At 36.4% G+C, this 19,726-nt stretch overlaps 1 protein-coding gene across 2 annotated transcripts in view; it reads left to right on the top strand.

The window, feature by feature from the left end:
- The window catches only part of IQUB (IQ motif and ubiquitin domain containing), a 65,894-nt gene extending 47,856 nt beyond the window's left edge, over nucleotides 1-18,038 (top strand). Inside the window, exons 11-13 of one of the 2 annotated variants that reach the window (XM_027574073.1) lie at nucleotides 366-614; nucleotides 1,770-1,955; nucleotides 17,747-18,038. In XM_027574073.1, the coding sequence (XP_027429874.1) occupies nucleotides 366-614; nucleotides 1,770-1,955; nucleotides 17,747-17,866 (555 nt within the window). In that variant the 3' untranslated portion in view covers nucleotides 17,867-18,038. Of the gene's footprint in view, nucleotides 1-365; nucleotides 615-1,769; nucleotides 1,956-5,663; nucleotides 6,339-17,746 lie in introns of those variants that run through there. The other variant, XM_027574071.2, reaches the window with a different exon arrangement.
- Nucleotides 18,039-19,726: the final 1,688 nt, after the last annotated feature.

Here is a 19,726-nt window from a genome sequence, read left to right as displayed (position 1 = left end):
GATGCAGTTTCAAGTTTTGAATATCGATCTTTGAGTCAATCCAAATTTAGTGTTAAGATAAATGAAATGAGAAAAACACTTAGTTTAGTGGGCTTTTACTTATATGTCAATCTAGCCTGTAAGATTAATATAGTATGACACCAAAAATCTAAATTCTTTTTAAAAATAATACAGATTCCTTAACAATTTGGCAGGACAAATGAATACTGCTTGAAATTTAAATTTTGTGTAGAATAGGAAGTTAAGGGAAATAGGACTTTAAAAATTAACCAACTTTTTATCTCATTCTAAGATAAGTTAGCCCTCAGTGCTTCTGTTGATTAGTATTTAGCCTGACTTTTGTAACTTTGTTTTTTACTATTTAGGTCCCTCAAGACCCATTGAAGTTTTATAAGAAGATTTACTTTTGCCACGGTTGCCAGCTCTATTTGCCTTCCACAGAGTTTGCCGTCTCATCCACCTTACACCGCATATACCGGTGTCGTCGCTGTATTAACCTTGACAATGAGACTCGACAACGAGAATCATTTTTGAAGTACAAATGTTTACTGCAGCGGCTCTACTATTCAGAAGCTGATTATGAAGATGATTCCAAAATTGCTTTCCTGATGCAGGTATGATCAGTAAGGGTTGCCAATCATGGATGAAATTTCTTCACTGATTTTACAGAAAAGATTTCTCTTTCCCACAGAAACCTTTTTAAATAATAGTTCCTTTGTTTATGCTTATACTTTGTGAAGTTTGCCCATCTGGCAATTTTAAGTCTATACAGACCTCGTGATAAAATACCATTTCAAGGGGCACCTGGGTGGCTCAGTCATTAAGCATCTGCCTTCAGCTCCGGTCATGGTCCCAGGGTCCTGGGATCGAGCCCCGCATCGGGCTCCCTGCTCAGTGGGGAGTCTGCTTCTCCCTCTCCCACTTCCCCTGCTTGTGTTCTCTCTCTCACTGTGTCTCTCTCTGTCAAATAAATAAAATCTTAAAAAAAAAAAAATTTCAAGAATTTTAGCTACTATAGCTTAGATTTAAAAAAAAAGTTTTTTTAAATTTTATTATGTTATGTTAGTCCCCATACATTACATCATTAGTTTTTGATGTAGTGTTCCATGATCCATTGTTTGCGTATAACACCCAGTGCTCCACGCAGAACGTGCCCTCTTTAATACCCATCACCAGGCTAACCCATCCCCCTACCCCCCTCCCCTCTAGAACCCTCAGTTTGTTTCTCAGAGTCCACAGTCTCTCATGGTTTGTCTCCCCCTCGGATTTAAAAAAAGTTTTTAAACCATTACTTCATTTCCCCCATTTTCTTTCTTTTTTCATTAAAACAACAGTCTTTTTAATAACACTAAGCAAATTGCTTAATCTTTATCAATCTCAGTTTCTTCATTCGTAAAGTGGAAAAAAAAATGACCTACAATAACCCTGAGGATAAGGGTTAGGGTAAGGATAAGGATAGTGGCAAATACATTTTGAAAATACTGAATACCATTTACATGTCAGGTAAAATTAGCATACTGGAAGGGATACATGCAGCTTTCTCTGGGTGAAAGATGCAGTCATGACTGTGAAACTGATAATGTAGCTTGGGCCGAGTGAGCAGAGATTTGGCAAAAAATAAGCTATAAGAAGCATTAAAAACTTCATGAGTCATGTTTCTCTTTTAAAAATATACTCAATATGATTATTTCCTCAAGTAATAGAATAATCTTAAAGAAGTGTTATGTTTAGAAGAAAACATGATTTTTCAAACTTGTTTCAACATGCAGCTACAAGATATTCAGTACCTGGTAGAGAACATCTGGGCCTCACAGTCAGTACTCAGTGCCTGGAAGGATCTCAATGATCTGGTCATGGTCAGGTGGGATAAGTCCTTGGAATGGTCCCCCTGGAACTGCATTCTTCTTACCAAAGATGAAGGTGTTGCTCATCTCAAGCTAACAAGTATTGAAGAGGTAAGAAAGTAGAACTTCATTTGAGGAATTAATTTAATCATTGAAAATATTAGAGGATAACTTGACTGCCTTTTACTACATTCCATGAATAATTTACATACTTCCATTGGATTAAGGAACAGAGAATGAATAACAGTAACAAAATGTGTGGATGGTACGTATGGCTGAGATTAAAATTAAAAGAAAGCTAAGGCACAGAAAAGGACAAGATAGGAGATCTAAACATCTTACCAGTATCTAAACTTGATTCCCCTCTCTGCTAATAATAGCAAGTTCGAGCATGTCATTCCATGGTAAATTCCATGAAGGCGGGGATTTTATTTAGCTTATTCATGTCTATATCTCTTAATAAACTACACCAGTGCCTGTCACAGACTAGGGGTTTAGTAAGTATTTGTTGAATGAATAAATGAAATACCAGATAGATATTATATAACCTAGAATCTGACCTTCTTTGATTAACCATAATGAGTCTGCCTAAAAAGCACACTAAATTCTCAAATTTTTCTCATAATCTTGTGCTCTAAATGGAAATCATACAGATGGGATATGGTTCTGAGGCTCCATTTTTCATTTTCTCCCAAGTGACTAGGAGTGGGGAAAGCACTGTAAAAATTCAATACCATTTAATTTTAGTAACTTACAAGGTGCAATCTGTAAAACATTTTGATGAGCAGAATTGAGTTCATCAGAGAGCTTCACTTACACTGAGCAAGCTTAGGATTCCAACAGCTGATACTGATTCTCTGCCTTCTGTTGATTAAATTTCTAAACTATTAATTTCGTGCAAAATGTCAGTTAAGAGAAAATAAAGAAATGACTTCAAATTTAGTTATTTTGAATGGTGCTATTCCCTGCTTGTGTTTTTATTGGGGAGGGAGAAGGTATAAAGAGGAGAAACTAGTTAAATTTTTAGCTTTTTTGAATAATTTTCTAGTAGAAGCGAGGCTAAGAAAAATTTCACTCTAGGGATTGAAAGAAAGAGCAGCATGAAACTGAAACTGTGTTAAATATTATATTTAGTAAACTAAACTGCTTCATAAATATTTAATCACTGGAGGCATAGCCAACACTACAATATTATTTCATCTAGGACCCATAGTGGGATTGAAGTTCATTCCCAAAGCTGATATTCTACTGTTTCAATTAATCCACACACTCCCTTTGTGTATTCAATCAAATTACTGCAGTACCAAATTAAATGTTCTATTCACTTGCATTTCTAATTTCAGAATACCGATCTTACTGAATTTCTATAAATAGAGCTAAGGTTCTCAACCAGACAAACTAAAAAAAACAATTGCCTTTTTATGGTTTTGGCCTAGATTAATCTGTTAAGTATTAATATTCAGCCTCGTTAAAGAATAGTTTATATCTTGCCACAAGTTAAAGCATTTCTAGAATTTCCTTAATGCACAGAGATATTTGCTTTCTCAGTAAGTAAAAAAATGCTCAAAATTTAAAATAATCTTGGCTCCCTGCAATCATAACACAAGTTATAGGAAAAGCCTGGAAAAAGACTTCTGTTCTCTGAACGTAAATGAGGCAGAGCAGTTTCTTGTGGTGTGCACACTGGTCAAAGTAGGAACAACAGTGGATTTAAAGCCAGGAGAACTGACCCAGTATTTCCCCAATTTCTGTCACTAATAATCAATCTATAGGACATTAAGACCTGCCTTCTTTGCATCATAAATTTTTATAAAGTTTAGCTAAAAACATGCAATCAATACAGAGGATCAGAGCAGCCCTAGTTGAATTCTGGCTCTGTCACTCAGGAGCTGAGAGAAGTTGAGCAAATTTGCTGATGTCTCAGTGCCCTAGTTTTCTCATATGTAAAAAGGAGATAATATGAAAAGGGGATAATATATATTGGATATCTTTCCATATTATTCTTTAAAAGTCGCTTATTGTTCCTTTGCTTGTATGTACCATACTATGCTTATCTTACCTTTAATGATTACATTTTTGTTCTATAAAAGTGCTTTAAAACCTATAAAGTTCTGTACACATGTAATTTAATGTTGTGTAATAGAAATGTGTTAGTTTTCTTAATGAAGTAAGGACTAAGAAGTGGTAGAACACAGATTAGTGCAAAGGATGAGTATTTTGCCCTGTTATATGTGTCTGTAGAGAGGAAACTTAAAAACAAGCCCAGTATACTCCTACACAATACTCTCTGCCAGAATATTGTGTGCTTTGGCTCCTTTTCTCCAGGCTTTCTTTACCTTTGTTTTGACACAATGGAAGGATCTTTAGTGAGGGATGTCTTACTTTTAGAAGACAAATTTTAAGAGGAGGTACAAATTGTATTTGTGATTTGGTTGAAGAGAAGGGTCGATAAGATTAATAAAGGAAATAGATGGTATTTATTAATTCACCCAGAATTTTCTTTTGAATGTGCTTTCTTCATACTGTGCTATGTGCTTGGAGAAAAACAAGGACGTGTAATGAACACAATTCTTCATTGTTTCAGTTGTATTCAAGTTTGGTTGCAAATAATAGACTAAGCAATTGATAATGACTTAATCAAATGTGAAGTTAGTGTCCATCAAGCAAGAAGTCCAGAGGTTGGCAGTCTGGGGTCCAGATGGTGGCTCCACAATGCTCTCAGAAACCCAGGCCCTCTAACTTTTTCTTCAGCTGTATTTAACATTTGACTTTCATTCTCATGCTTGTGGACTCTTAGGGATAAAATAGCTACATCATCTCCTGCATTCTCTTAAAAAGCTTTCTTGTAAGCTTTGTCCAATGGCTTCTGTTCTCTATATACATGTATGTATAATGGCCTGAAACTTGTCATATGCCCATCCCTCGCTAGAATAAAGGCTAGGAAAGCTGAGCACATCACAAAATACAAAATCAGGCCTCTAAATACCAGTGGAATAGAGAGTGGATATTGGGTTGGCAGCAAGTAGTCTGCCACTCTTATTAGAAGACAGATGGTCTTATACGGTGGATTGCTACATAACAGAAAAAGTTCAAAGTTCTATGCTAGCTGTGGAGAGACAAGAAGCCTAAACATTAATTAAGAATTAAAGTGGAAAGGTACAGAGGCTTGATAAAGACAGAAAGGTTATTTTCTATTTAGAAGACAGAAAATGGACTCATGCGGTGGGAATCTAAGGTGGTAAAGGGGAGCAGAGAGGTTTATACTGTCAGAATACCATTGTGATCTTTGTTTTGGACCCTGGAGATCGGGAGATAAGTACCAATTTTAGAAAAAATAAGTCAGTCAAAAGTTGGTAATTGTATCAGTGTTGAAGTAGATTTAAAGAGTGAACCAAGGTGACAAAATCATTCATTCAAAAATAATTGAATTTGGGTGGTGTTGAGAGACACATATTAAAAACACCCAGTTTGAACCTTCAAGGAGTATTTCTTATAACGGAGAGACTCTCAAGCAGATAGTAAAATTGAGGGCAGAATGAACTAAATATTACAATTAAAATACATAATAGTACTTGCAAGTAAGAGGAAGGAGGGATTAGTTTGGACTCAGAGGTCAGAGGGAGAGTCAGGAAAGGCCTCAAGATTAGAGCCTCATAGGAGCCGAGCCCTGAAAGATGATAGACAAAGTAGGAAGCAGTGTTCTCTGGGCTGAGAGAACAGATAAGTAAAGGCACCAAGATATGAAAGTGTTTTTATTTTTTTTGCTTGGCAAAATATATCTGTGACATTTAATAGAATCTGATTTTCTTTTCTTTTCAGGGATATGAACCCTTGTTTATTCACAAGATCAAACACAAACATATCCTGGCTAAGAACTATTTTTCTCAAATTCCAGTGCTGGCTTCATTTATACTTGATGATGGTGAAATAGATGAGATCAGAAAGAAATATCACTCAGAAACAACTCCTAAGATTATAGTGTCCCAGAGGCCTAGTCCCTAGAAGATCCAGGAGTATTTGATGATCAGCATTTTTGTCCACTGCTAATAGAGGAATACAGAGGCTACACAATATGGAAATAGAATTTTATCTTTTTATTGATTTTAATTGTTTTTTGTTTCTCATAGTATCATAAGTTGTATGAAGACAAAACATCCCTATATAAATGTTTTATTGTTAGACGTTTAGTGAAAATTGTAATACAGTTTTGTTCCTGAAATTAATATTTTAAGGTAAAGAACATTTTATTTTTCATATTTTCACATTAAAATTTTTTAAAAATTTCAAGTGCACTATAAAACCACAAACAAAAGCTAGCTTTAACTTTCAACTCAAATAATTTATTTTAGGTTAAATGTAGTTTTAGAATAGTCAGTATATGGATGAGAGGAAACAAAATTTTCTTTCTTAAAAATCTTTATAGGTAGGATAAAAGATGCTATGTTTTAATACAGCGATTTAAAGCCTCACTTTTTTTTTTTTAAAGATTTTATTTATTTATTTGACAGAGAGAGACACAGCGAGAGAGGGAACACAAGCAGGGGCAGAGGGAGGGGGAGAAACAGGCTCCCCGCTGAGCAGAGAGCCCAATGTGGGGCTCGATCCCAGGACCCCGGGATCATGACTGGAGCGGAAGACAGACGCTTAACGACTGAGCCACCCAGGCACCCCAATGAATCTTCACTTTTTATTTTCTACTTTTACCTTCCATCCTTCCTAAAATCCCAGTAAAACAACTGGAATTATTTCTAAACAAACAAACAAATGCATTCCATGCTGGAAAACAGGGTAAACAGTAGAACTATATTTTATCCTATGGGAAGAAAACTCCCAATGGGGCAATGATGACGTTCTGGAGGAAGGACAAACTTGGTTCAGTAAACTGTAACAGCCCCATCCCCAATAAGCCAAAGGAATAACCTTGACTACATGCATTTCAGAGACCTACAGTGATGAACAGGGTATGTGTGTCAGTCTTAATAGGAAATTGGTAGCACATTCAAAATAGGAAAATTCAAGGAGGGTATATTTACAAAGGACTTATTATAAAGTGAGTGCAGGAACTCAGGGCCAATATGAGATAAACTGTCTTGAACCCTAGTCTTAAATGAACCTGCGGAGGGAGATGTCTGAGAATGCTTGGTGTAAAGAAGATCACTGAGAGAATCAGAAACCAACTGTCATGGGATAGTCAACCCAGGTGGTTTCATGAACTGGAGAAATGAATACTCTGATTTCACGCTTCTCCCTTCCTCCAGTCTCCTGCTTGCATTTCCCATCGGTAGAACTCAGAAGGAAAGCAGGAGAAATAGAATTCTGTTGGCATAATCCATGCAGTTTCAGGGCAAAGAGAGGAGTAGATAATAGGGATAGAGGATCTGGATGGCTAAATAGAAGATATCTTGCTAGAGAGAAAGAATTTAAAGTGAAGCTCTATAACTCAAGTAGCAGTATTTCACACACACACACACACACACACACACACACACACACACACACCATAATTAGAGAGAGGGGTGAAGGGAGAATTTTTCTCCTCATTCCAATCAGTAGTTAATGAGCTGTTCTCTTCAGTTTAGCGCTCAAGGAATTCAATCTAAATATTAATATTTGTTCTACATAAATATTTGCCAATATTTCAGCAACATATTTTCTAGGACATCTACAATTATTTTTTTGTTTGGCAAAATCATGGCACATGGTGATTGTTTTTAAGGAAATAAACATCAAGGAGGGAAGTGCTATAATGATGTTATTTTTAGGTTTCCAGGGACAATTCAGACATTCTGGGAACTTTCTAAATGGCAAATTACAGATGGGATTAGATTGGAGACCGTTCTGATCACTAATAAACAGGTAACAATTCAAAGCAGACAACAGTGGGTTTACACTGGAATGTAAATGACCAGATTTTCATAAGACAGTGTACAAGAACATCCTATCTTAGAGAAGAAAGGGCTGGGGAGGCAAGCATCAAGGGAGAAATATTCAGATAGGGGCAAATAAGGGTCTTTGGGAATTCCATTATTTACCCTAGGGATGAAGCAACTGACTAGATAGCATTTGCTCTTGGTATGGAAGATTAGTGGAATACAACAGAGAGGGGTGGACCAGCTAGAGCAATTGAATTCATGTAGGGAAAGGGGCAGTACCTATAGGGCTGGGAGAATAACCACTAAGGGGGGAAAACAGCTCAAGAACAGACAGACTTTCCCCAATAATCTGGTAAAAACTTTTTAATCCTTCTGGAAGTACAGTTCTCAATTTAGACAGCTATCTGAAAATCCAAAGCAGGAGGGGCTAGAAGAGGTATCTGGTTAGAGAGCCGTCAGTGGGGGAAAAGTCAGGTTGCTACCCACTAAAAACGTAACTCTAGCTTACCAGAAGCAACAGTTCGTTTAGCAGTTGGTTCTCCTGCCTTCATAGTATCTGCATTCCTCTATTTTAGGACCTGATGATGATACTTTCCTTGGTCCACTAACAAATGAAACTAAAGAAAGTGTTTCCTTCCTTCTCCTTAATGGGGACTGTAATATATAGACAGATGCCTAAATAATATAATAGGACAGAATTTTATATCTGCAAATTATAAAAACAAGCTGATGAAGAATAGTCACTAGATAGATAGATATAGAGATTCAAAAATCAAAAAGGGACCCTTCTGAGGAATGAGAACACATATTCATTTATCAAATTTCTTGATTCATGTTAAGGATATTTGATAGCATTTTTCATCCTTTGGGCAAAAAAATGATACTGGGGAAAATTGCTATTATGCAAGATAAACAATTGCTAAAGTACCAAAAACAACACATAGATGGCAATGAACAGCGGATTTGGTACTTTAAAGATGAATCTAAAATAAAGATTTGATGGATTAGCTCAAGATAGTTCCCTAGAATTTAGAGGAAAAGGACAAATTAATGAAGTAGATGAGCAAAAATAATAAGTTTAATAATCTTGCTCTAATTACACGAAAGATAACATGAGCCTAGAATGTAATAAAAAAGGAGAAACAATTAGCAAAGAGATTTAAAGCCAATTTTCCTAAGCTAAAAAGACATATAACTTTAGTTGTGTAAAGAATCTACCAAGTACTGGGAAAATTAATATAGAGACACACATAGACACAATCTCATGGTATTTCTGAATTTCAAGAATATTGGACAAATTCTATAAGCATTCAAGTTAGGAAAAGTTAGCCACAGAAAATAAAATCAATAGCAACATCATAGATTTCTCTTCTCCAACACTAAATGCCAGAAGGGAGGAACATTTCTATTGAAGGATTTTTAATTTTGAGGGTAAAAAAAATGACCTAAGAATTTTGCTTTGGGGCAAATATTTATGAAGACAGTAGAAAGACATTGTTAAGCGGAAAGCATATCATGAATCTCTGCATACCCATTCTGTACTCCAGCCAACCTTAAGACTGTAGAAGTAAGGTATGGGCATGATATCATAAATGAGAAATGGCAGTGAGTGCTACAACCTCAAGATCCTTTCTAAATGATCATTTCTATGAAACAATGTAATGAACAAAAATAATTCCTCAAATGAACATCTATACTGCAAAAAAAATCTACAAAAATAATACCCTGATTATTCCAATAAAATATCTGGGTCCAGAGGGATGAAAGTGTTCCAAGTTTTTTTTTTTTTATGTTATGTTAGTCACCATACATTACATCATTAGTTTTTGATGTAGTGTTCCATGATTCATTGTTTGCATATAACACCCAGTGCTCCACGCAGAACATGCCCTCTTTAATACCCATCACCAGGCTAACCCATCCCCCCACCCCCCGCCCCTCTAGAACCCTCAGTTTGTTTCTCAGAGTCCATAGTCTCTCATGGAAAGTTTTCCAAGTCTTTTTAGTGGGAGAAGGGTCAACAGATAGGTAGGAAAGTAGATATTTGAATATTTAGTTTAAAAATTTAAAGGCAACTGCTAGCAGAATGAGGATGAAATTATAAACACATTTCTAGAAAGAAAAAGGGAGCAACAATAAACTTGAGAACTATTGTGAAATAAAAGGTTTTGGTTTTGTTTTCTAAGGTTAGCAGGAAGAAGTACATATTAGAGAAAAAACAGGTTAAAAATATCACATGCATAAATTCAGATAGGTTAAAGTTCTCTAGTAAAGGATAGTTATTATATTGTGTCAAAAGAGTAAACTAAATGCTCTGTACCAGATATATATCCTGAATTAAATGACATATAAGGTTAAAAGTAATGATATTTAGTAAAATTGTAATAGTTACATGTAAGCACACAACAAAAAATGTTGGTAATACTAATTTCAAGGATGAAACTGAGAAGCAAAATAGCAGAGCAAAGAGAGTTACTTTATATTGATAAATTATTATTCACAATATAAATGAATAATTAATTTCTGTTAGATACAAAAGTAAGTTTTTAAGAAGTCACTTGAAAAACCATTCTCCATAGGCCTCTTGCACTTCTGCATGTCTTTTGAGCAGAGATAGTAGTCTTCCTTTTCTTTAGGCTTCTTTTGCAGGATGTTTGTATAGCAAGCAGTCTTGGAAGATAGGGATAGTGTTTACTGTTCACTATAAAAGATTCAGAGTTTCTAAGCCTAGTATTTCTACCCTGCAATGTGTGTGCTTGTGTCATCTGGACTTTGTATCACCCTGGGGGAATTAGGGCAAAATGCTGATATTCTGGTGGCTGCTGCTATTTCTGTGGACAATAAATTGTTCTTCATCTCTGACCCAGGAGTCTCATGTCTTCCCCTGTCATCTATGAAATTCTGGCAGGCAAATTTGTTAGCTTGTAATTGGGTAGCGTCTCAGACCCTTCACAGTTCTTGACCCAGATAACCTTAAAAATGAAAAAAAGAGAAGTAAGTCAAGAGGTAGAAAATGTTTCTTTTCTCTTTCCAGGAGCGCTGGGTGACTGATTGCAATTCTCCATGCTCTCGAAATGAGGCAGGATTCTATAACATGCTTTGCCCAAAGTGTAATGCGAGTAAAATTGTCTTGTGTCACAACTGAGCATTGAAAGAACAAAGAATTCTAATTCTATAGATATTCTTCTTCTAAGGAATAGAAAAAGAATGAATACTCCCAAACTCATGAGGCCAACACATCCTTGATATCAAAATTTGGCAAGGCTAGTACCAGAAAGAAAATGATAGGCCAACTTCACAATGAATATAGATGCAAAAATCCTAAACAAAATATTAGCAAATAAAATTTAAAAATATTAAAAGATAAAATACCTGGCTTTTGCTGGATATTTTTTTTTTAAGATTTTATTTATTTTTATTTGAGAGAGAGAGAATGAGAGATAGCACGAGAGGGAAAAGGGTCAGAGGGAGAAGCAGACTCCCTGCTGAGCAGGGAGCCCGATGCGGGACTCGATCCCAGGACTCCAGGATCATGACCTGAGCCGAAGGCAGTCGCTTAACCAACTGAGCCACCCAGGCACCCTTGCTGGGTATTCTTCATTTGCTTCTTCAGATCTACCTTCCACCCTTCCCTTCTCTGCTTTGTGCCCTGAGAGGCTGCTCTTTATGCACTGCATCAATGACTATGTAATGTCCTCCAGTTGTCTTTGGTCAATGGGAAGCATCAGCAGGACATTTGAGGTCTGAAAGACAGACAGAGGTAGGGTGTTTTTCCCCTGGCTTCTTCTGTCTTTTCGATCTGTTATTGTCAGTGACTGGATTTATGTGCCTAAGACCATATCTCTGGTTGCATGGTCAGTCCTTCTACTCTGTAACTCTCTTTGAATTCTGAGATTCATTCCTTCTTTTTACTCCGTCAGCTTATGGGTGAATTGCTTTCTTTTGTAGTTAGGTTGAAGGTGTTTCAGGTTTTCATTTTGATTTCCTTAAACAGTACCCTTCCCTTTGTAAAATAAACCTTTTTCTAAATACTTCTCAAATTAACCAGTTTGAGTGTACCTGCTGGACCCTGACAAAAACAGTGATTGGTACCAGGAACAATCCCAGCAAACAGACTTCAAAATGGAATCTAGGCTTTGGCTGCTTGCATATTTGAAGAACATATGGATAACCTCCTTGCCAGGGGGAAATAGGACACTGATGATATGCAGCATGTGGTAGCATCATGATTACTCAAAATATCACAAGTGGTGGCATAGGCCAGGGTGCATGTGGAGGATAAGCACAGCAAGATCAAATGGCTGAGCCAACTGGTCACTTTGATGACAAAGATTGCACCATAGGATGGTATTTCTTACACCATTAAGTGTTCATAAGGAAAAGGATAAACTGAAAGCCTTGAAGGTCCAACACAAGGCCCAGAGAGAAATTTAGAAAGCCTTTATGAGAACTCTACAGAAATTACTTATCTCATGTGTTTACATGGCAGAGGTGGCCAAGGATTAAGTCTAGAGACGAGTGTAAGGCTTATAGAGTTGTATTGTCAATTAAGTGTGCACCCCAGCTAGATCTCATGCTAAGGTAAGGATAATGGTGAGGAGGAACAAATAAGGTATGGTCTGGTATGAGTTAGCCTATATACTGAAAGAGTTGTAGGATTGTGTCAGTTTTTATTAAGAGTCAGGGGAGCATGTATAAGAGTTTATTCTAAGACTATTAGACCAAAAAGGATAAAACAAAAGATTGTATCAAGCCAAATTCACGTGCTTGCTTAGAATTCAGGATTTAATGTGTTGGTTTGAGGTTCTGTGAATTGCTAGATGTGTTAACTGAAGCCTGGACTCAAAAATGGCATATATTGATGAGCTCAAAATGTAAGAACTTCTCTGGAAAACATTACTCAGGAAAATGGGTTGTAGGGGTGGGCTCTATTATGTGTGACTTTCTCAGATACCTCTTAGAGGTGTTAGTACTCCACAAGAGGATCTTCACCAAGGCATTAAGAAATGCAGTCATGAGTGGATTACTAGCATCCTTGAAAACCTCTGTGGTAGTTGTTCCCTATAGGCTGGAGATGACAGTGGGCATGCTGTACTGGAATTTGATAACCGATTTGATGGGAACAATGTGATCCCCAGTGCTAAAAGCCAACTGGTGAAGTTTAATCATCAGAGAAAAAGAGAGCAGAGTGATAATAAAAAGCCCTAGGAGCTGAGTGATTTGACCCTGAGGGGATTTATAACGATTAAATGATAATCAGATCCATGGGAATGAAATGGGCAGCTGTATTCATTTCCTAGGGCTCCTATAACAAATTACAACAAATTATGTGGCTTAAAACAACAAGGATTTATTCTCTCACAGTTCTGGAGGCCAGAAGTCTGAAATCAAAGTGTTGGCAGTGCCACACTCTGTATGCTATGTGAGAGAATCTTTTCTTGCCTCTCCTAGCTTCTGGTGGCTCCAGGAATTTCTTGGCTTCTTTGACTGTATTATTCCAATCTCTGCCCTTACGGTCACGTGTGGCCTCTTCTTTTTATGTATCTATCTTCTATTCTTTTTTCTCTTATGAGGATACTTATCACTGAATGATTCACTAAGTGACTATATTACTAAAAAATGCCCATAATAAACTGTGTGTTATCAGATTCACCCTTTAATAAAGTCAAATGTACACAGCATCATTCCAATGTAAAGTGGAAATTGTATATCCAAGAATGCCCTTGCAGGTTTGGAAGTTACAGGTAAATCACATGAAATAGATACTTCAGATTCCTATGGTATATGCTCCTTATGCTTTCCCACTTACCCCTCAACAAACAACTATGGCTCATGGAGAGTTCCCTATGGTCATTTAAATGGAAGAAAAGAAAACTGGTGTAACAGAGGATCTGCACACCATAGTGTCAATAGATGGTCTGGTTTAGGGAAAGGTCTGCACATATGCTTCCACTGTATTACAGCTGCACTCTGGAAGGCCATGGAAGACACAGATAAAGAATTCTCTCTGAGGGAAGAATTTCAAGTGGTGCCATCTCATTATCCACTTTTTGTGCAGTGGGACATAGCTGGTGGTATAGATCCACAGAGATCCATGGACAGTGCCTAAAAGGTTAATCAACTGGAAAGAGACTTAGAATAATATTTAAATATTGGTGATAAGGAGTTTGGGGGAGATGTGTGTGGGTAAGCCTGTCCTATGTAAGAGCACTCCAAATGGCATCCCACTACAGAGGACGCTGTCAATCAAGCGTTCGAGGTTATCCTCCTGTGTATCTCAGTCAGCTTCTTTTACTAGATTTCTGGTGTTTGCTCAATGGGTTCATGTTCAAACTAATCTTGACAGTATGGATGATACTCATCTATGGGTATAACAACAGGGATTTTGCTTCACCAAGGCTCATTTAGCTACCCTCACAGCTGGGTGTCTAATTTACCAACAGTAGAGGACAATAATAAGCTACAAGCTGATAATATTCCCCAGGGAAAGCAGCTGGCGATCTGATGGATAGTTGAGTATATTGGATTTTTTTTTTAATCAGGGAGAGGGCATTCTCGCGAATATGGATGTTTAATATGCATACGGATTTGTCTTCCTTGCTTCTAGTATTTCTGTCATGGACCTACAGGAAGCATTACTTATCACTGTGATGTCATGTATTACATTACCTTCAACCAAGGACTCATTTCACAGAGTAGGAAGTGAGACAATGGGTTCATGCTCACAGAGTTCACTGGTCTTACCATGTCCTTACTACCTAGAAATATCTGGCTTGATAAAATTCTAGAATGGCCTACTGAAGGCTCAGTTATGGCATCATCTGAGTGACAGTACCCTGGGGTTTTGGAGTGCTGCCTTACAGGATGTAGTATATGCCTTAAATCATTAGTCAGTATGTGCTGTCTCCTTCACAGCCAGAATGCATAGGCTGGGGAAAAAATGGGCAGAGCTGACTAGTGGATGTTGCTGTCTCCCTGTCCTAAAAGTACACAGACCTGGGAACAAAAGGAAAAAGCTGAGTGCGGCCCCTTTCACTATTATGCCACATAATTTATGTAAAATTATTACTTTCCATTCCTTCAATGTTGGACTCAATGGATTTGTAGGACTTAATGCACAAAGAAGAAATTCCTCCAGGGAACACAATAATAATCCCACTGAACTGGAATTTGAGACTCACAACACTATTCTTTAGAGAGCACAAATGGTCAGATAAGTGTGTCTAAGTGAACAGGCCATAATTTCTATCTTTTACAAGTTGAGAGTTACCGATACCTGGTTGAGAATGAACATTTTCATAATTTTTTTCATTTTAAGATTATTTTATTCTCATCAGATCTCACAAAAGTCCCTGGCAACTCCAAATGATATTCCAGATAGTATGCTATTGTGCCCTATTTGAGGCAGTACTCCATGTTGCTTTATGGGAATAATGCATCATTCCATATGGGCATTATAAAACATCATTTTGCACTCAAAACAACCACACATAAAATTTTGTAGAACGGTAATATATATATATATATACTTAAAGGTAAGACTTTCAGAGGGAGAATTGAAAAAGTTTAGTCAAAAGAACAATATGCTGGATGCTCTTTGCTTGAGAAGAATGTATATTCTGTTGGATGATGTAGTCTGTAGATGTCCATTATATGCAGTTAATTGGTGGTAGTGTTGAGTTCTATGTCCTTACTGATTTTCTGGCTGCTGGATCTGTACATTATGACAGAAGGATGTTGAAGTCCCTAACGATAGCAAAATAATCCTAATTCCTCCCTTCCATCCCTTGTATCATTGCTGTCATTCATTTCACTCATATATATAAGCATATAGAGGATATATACAAACACACACAATTGAATGCATTGTTGCTATTATCTGTTAGATCAATTAGGAATACTGTTCCAGTAGGTTGTGATTCTTTATTTGCCCTGTCATTCTCTTCAATATTGGGGCAGGGGTTTGTCCTGTGACCCTACTTCTGTTATGGATTTAAGAAGAGTTGTTGATTTTTCAGTTAGCTCAGCTTTTTATTTGTTAGGACAGAGTGGGGACTTCTAAACTTTTTACATGCTGTACCAGAAGCCCCCTGGATGCTCTTGGCTTGAAAAGAATTCTAATAATCCTTTTACAAACTTAAATTTAATGCACTGCAGATTTTTAAAAACATTTCTTACATTACACATATAATACACATAAAATAGATAAAGTCAATTTAAAAAATATGTACCTATACTCAGTTTTCAGTCTTAATGATTCAGGAAGAAATAGTTCCACTACAGTCCCTATAAATATTATGCATTTATGTAATCAGGAAAGGAAAATACATACTAAACAATGAACTGCTCAACTATGAACGGTTAGTGACAATGACAGTGTCTACTTTTCATAGCATTTTATGTACAGCTGTTGCAAGATGTTTGTGAAATCTAAACTGAATTTGAACTTCTTTCCCATATACAATGTAGAATTAAATTACAATCTCAACAAATACATGTTAAAAGTGATCTCAGATTCTAGAGAGCTGATATATTTGCATCTTGTCAAAACTGAAATTAAGAGCTTATCAAAAACTGAACTGAACAATGTTTAATCATTGCAGATGCAAGTGACCTAGCGTGAAGATGAATACAAGGGATGCAGAAGTGAATTGATACTGAACAGAGTATAAAAGTTTTGCACAAGTCAGAAGTCTATATTTTTCTGACTCTCCAATAAGTTAATATACTGGAGTTTAGTATTTCATGCTAGTGTTGGATCTGTGAATTGAATTAGGTGCAAGAACAAGTAATGAAAGAAAGAGACTGGATTATTTTTTCCTAATAGCTCTTCAAATTGTTATCTACACAGTATGCATTTTCACATGCTGGATATATTACCCTTGGTTGTTTTATTTTTTTTTCTACCTTCTCTCCCATGTCTCTACTTAATTCTAATCTTATTTTATTTTTTAAGGCCAGCCCAATTGTACTTCATTCACTCATTTACTCATATATTCAGCACATATTTCTCAGGTTTACTATGGACTAGTTATTATGCCTTGGGGCCACAATGTTAAGTAAAACACTATCCATGCCCTAGAGGAACCCAGGTAAATAGATAGACAAAAGTTGCAATCTTTCTGTGCTTGCTCATCTATTAAGTAAAGTTGGCAGTACTTCAGCTGCAGGATCGTTAAAATATGGACGGTATATGTAAAATATAGGGGGAAAGGAAATATTAAATGTTTGTTAAAGGAAGGATTAAAGTTTGCTTCCTTTAAGTGTTTTTTAAGACAGCATAATTTTTTTTCTTTTATGGTTTTATATGCAATATGTTGTTGGGGGGACACTCAGAATTAGATCTACTCTCTCATGACCGGTCATTTTTTGTGTGTGGCCTACATGCTTGTTAACTCTAAGATAGTGACATGGCTCTCCGGGAGTTTGCCCAACAGCCAGTGGATGCTAATTTGACCCATGAGTCATCCCTTGTCTTTACTGTTCCCTTTTATTCAAAAGAGAGAGAACTCTGAGAATGTCCCAGGTGTATAAAGTGAACAACTACTGTGATACTTTGCAGCTGTGAGCTTTACAGGTGTTCAAGAGGTTATGAACTTCTGTGGCACTTCCTCAGAAAAACCCATCTTCACAACAGCTTTATCTGCAAATTGCTTGGTTCTCTCCTCCACTCAGCTTGGCTCCTTGACTAATGCTTATGTTTGGCAGCTTCCCATGGTTTTCCTAACCTGCATTTATCTTCCCCGAATTAGAAGCAGCTAGGCAATTTTAGGAAGACAACAACTCACTAATTCTCTCTTTTCTAATTTGTAAAGCCAGTAATTCTCTCAAACTTTGGGAAACTGCTTTGACTTTGAAACAAAAAACTGTATATGGTCTTTAACTTTTTAGCCTTTATAATTTACAAATATCCTCTTAATGTAAAAGTTTTTAAAATACCAGTTATTAGAATAAAAATATTACATGTTGTGATACCTCTATTTTCCTTACCTGTTTTTTTTTTAAAGATTTTATTTATTTATTTGACAGAGAGAGACACAGCGAGAGAGGGAACACAAGCAAGGGGAGCCGGAGAGGGAGAAGCAGGCTTCCTGCAGAGCAGGGAGCCTGATGCGGGGCTCGATCCCAGGACCCTGGGACTCGAGCTGAAGGCAGACGCTTAACGACTGAGCCACCCAGGCGCCCCCTTACCTGTTTTTAAGTTGATATGAATAAAACCAACTGGAGTTGGTCTTGCATTGTAAGAAACTATTTAATTTGTATTATGCACAGCAAGTAGCCAGAAAAGACTCTAGAGTTGAAAAAAAAATTTAAGTTGCTTTTGAATAAAGAATAAAGAATTCTTATCTGCTAAACAAAAACCCCAGCTGTTTTATAGTAACAATATATTTTTGTGATTATTTTCTTTGGAGAAAATTCCAGAGTTATTAACTATCTTTAGGATGAATTTAATGTCTGCTGTTTTTTCCAGCTTTTAAATTACATTATTATTCGACTGAACTCATCTCGATCTGCCTTTTACACCACTTGTAAATAACCGTTAGGGAAAAACTTACTATGGAAGCCAAAATGTCACAGTAGTGGTCAGGATCCCTTCAGGTATGCAAGTGTGGACAAAGAAAGCAGCCTTGGATATGACTCATAAATAGGATCCTAAGTCCCTGAATATACCTATAGTTACAGTTTTTATTCGCAATGGGTGAAGTGTACATAAGGAATTTATTTTTATTGCATCATTTTATTGTTGAGGTAAAACTTGTAAACAGTGAAATACATGGACCCTATATGTATGATTTAGTGGATTTTGAAAAATGTGTATACCTATATAACCAATATGCTATAGAACATTTACATTACCTCAGAAAGTAGTTTTGTGGTCCCATACAGTCAATTCTTACCCACCATAGACAGTCACCATTCTGACTTCAGTCATCAAAGATTAGCATCGCTAGTTCTTTAGTTTTATAAAGAATTCTTTTGTGCCAGACATCTTTTGTGCAATATAATATTTTCACGATTCACTGATGTTGTTGAATGCATCAGCAATTTGTTATTTATTGTTGAATGGTATTTTATTTGAATTATTGCCAGGTTTTGGGGGCTGGTATAAATAAGTCACTATGAACTTTCCTTTACCAAGTCTTCTTCTGGACATATACTTTCATTTCTGTTGAGGAAATATCTAGAATTGAAATTGTTGGGTTGTAGGGTAGGTGTATCTGCAACTGTAGCACAAAGTGCTAAACAGTTTTTTCTATAATTGGTTATATTATTTTGCATTCCCACCAACAATGTATAAAAACTGTATTTGCTCTGAATCCTCACTAGCATTTAGGGGTGTAGGTCTTTTTGTCATCTTATTGGATGTGAAGTGGCATCTTATTGTGGTTTAACTTACATTTCCCTGTTGACTAATGAAGAACAACTTTTCATGTTCTTGTTGTATCATTCTTATACACTCTGTTTGATTGTGTTTCTTCAAGTGCTTCACCCATTTTTTAATTGGGTAGGTCTTCTTATTATTTAGTTGTGTTCTTTATACATTCTGGATACAAGTCCTTTGTCAGATACATGTATGGTATATATTTTCTTCCAGTCTGTGGCTCTCTGTTTAATTGTATTAGTTGTGTCCTTTCATGATAACAGTTTTTACTATGAAATTATAAAAGTCCAATTAATCATTTACTTCTTTGGTGGTCAAAGCTTTTGTGTCCTAAGAAGAGTTTGCCTTCCCTAATGTTTAGCAGGTATTGTTTCTTTCTACTTACTTTGTAGTTTTAGCTTCACATTTAGGTCCTTGATTTATCTGAATTAATTTCTGTGTATTAAGTGAGATTGGGATTGGTTAAAGTTTCTTTTTTTTTAATATGAATATCTAGTTGTGCTAGCACCATTTGTTGAAAGGGATATCCTTTCTCCATTCTTTTATTGGTACTTTAATTGATTTTCTGTATTCCTTGCTGTCAACTTCATTGATATCTGCTCTTTTATTAATTTATTGTTTCTATT

The sequence above is a fragment of the Zalophus californianus genome, chromosome 12 (assembly GCF_009762305.2).
Source record: "Zalophus californianus isolate mZalCal1 chromosome 12, mZalCal1.pri.v2, whole genome shotgun sequence".
Lineage (NCBI taxonomy): Eukaryota > Metazoa > Chordata > Mammalia > Carnivora > Otariidae > Zalophus > Zalophus californianus.
This window is presented reverse-complemented; position numbering and strand designations above follow the sequence as displayed.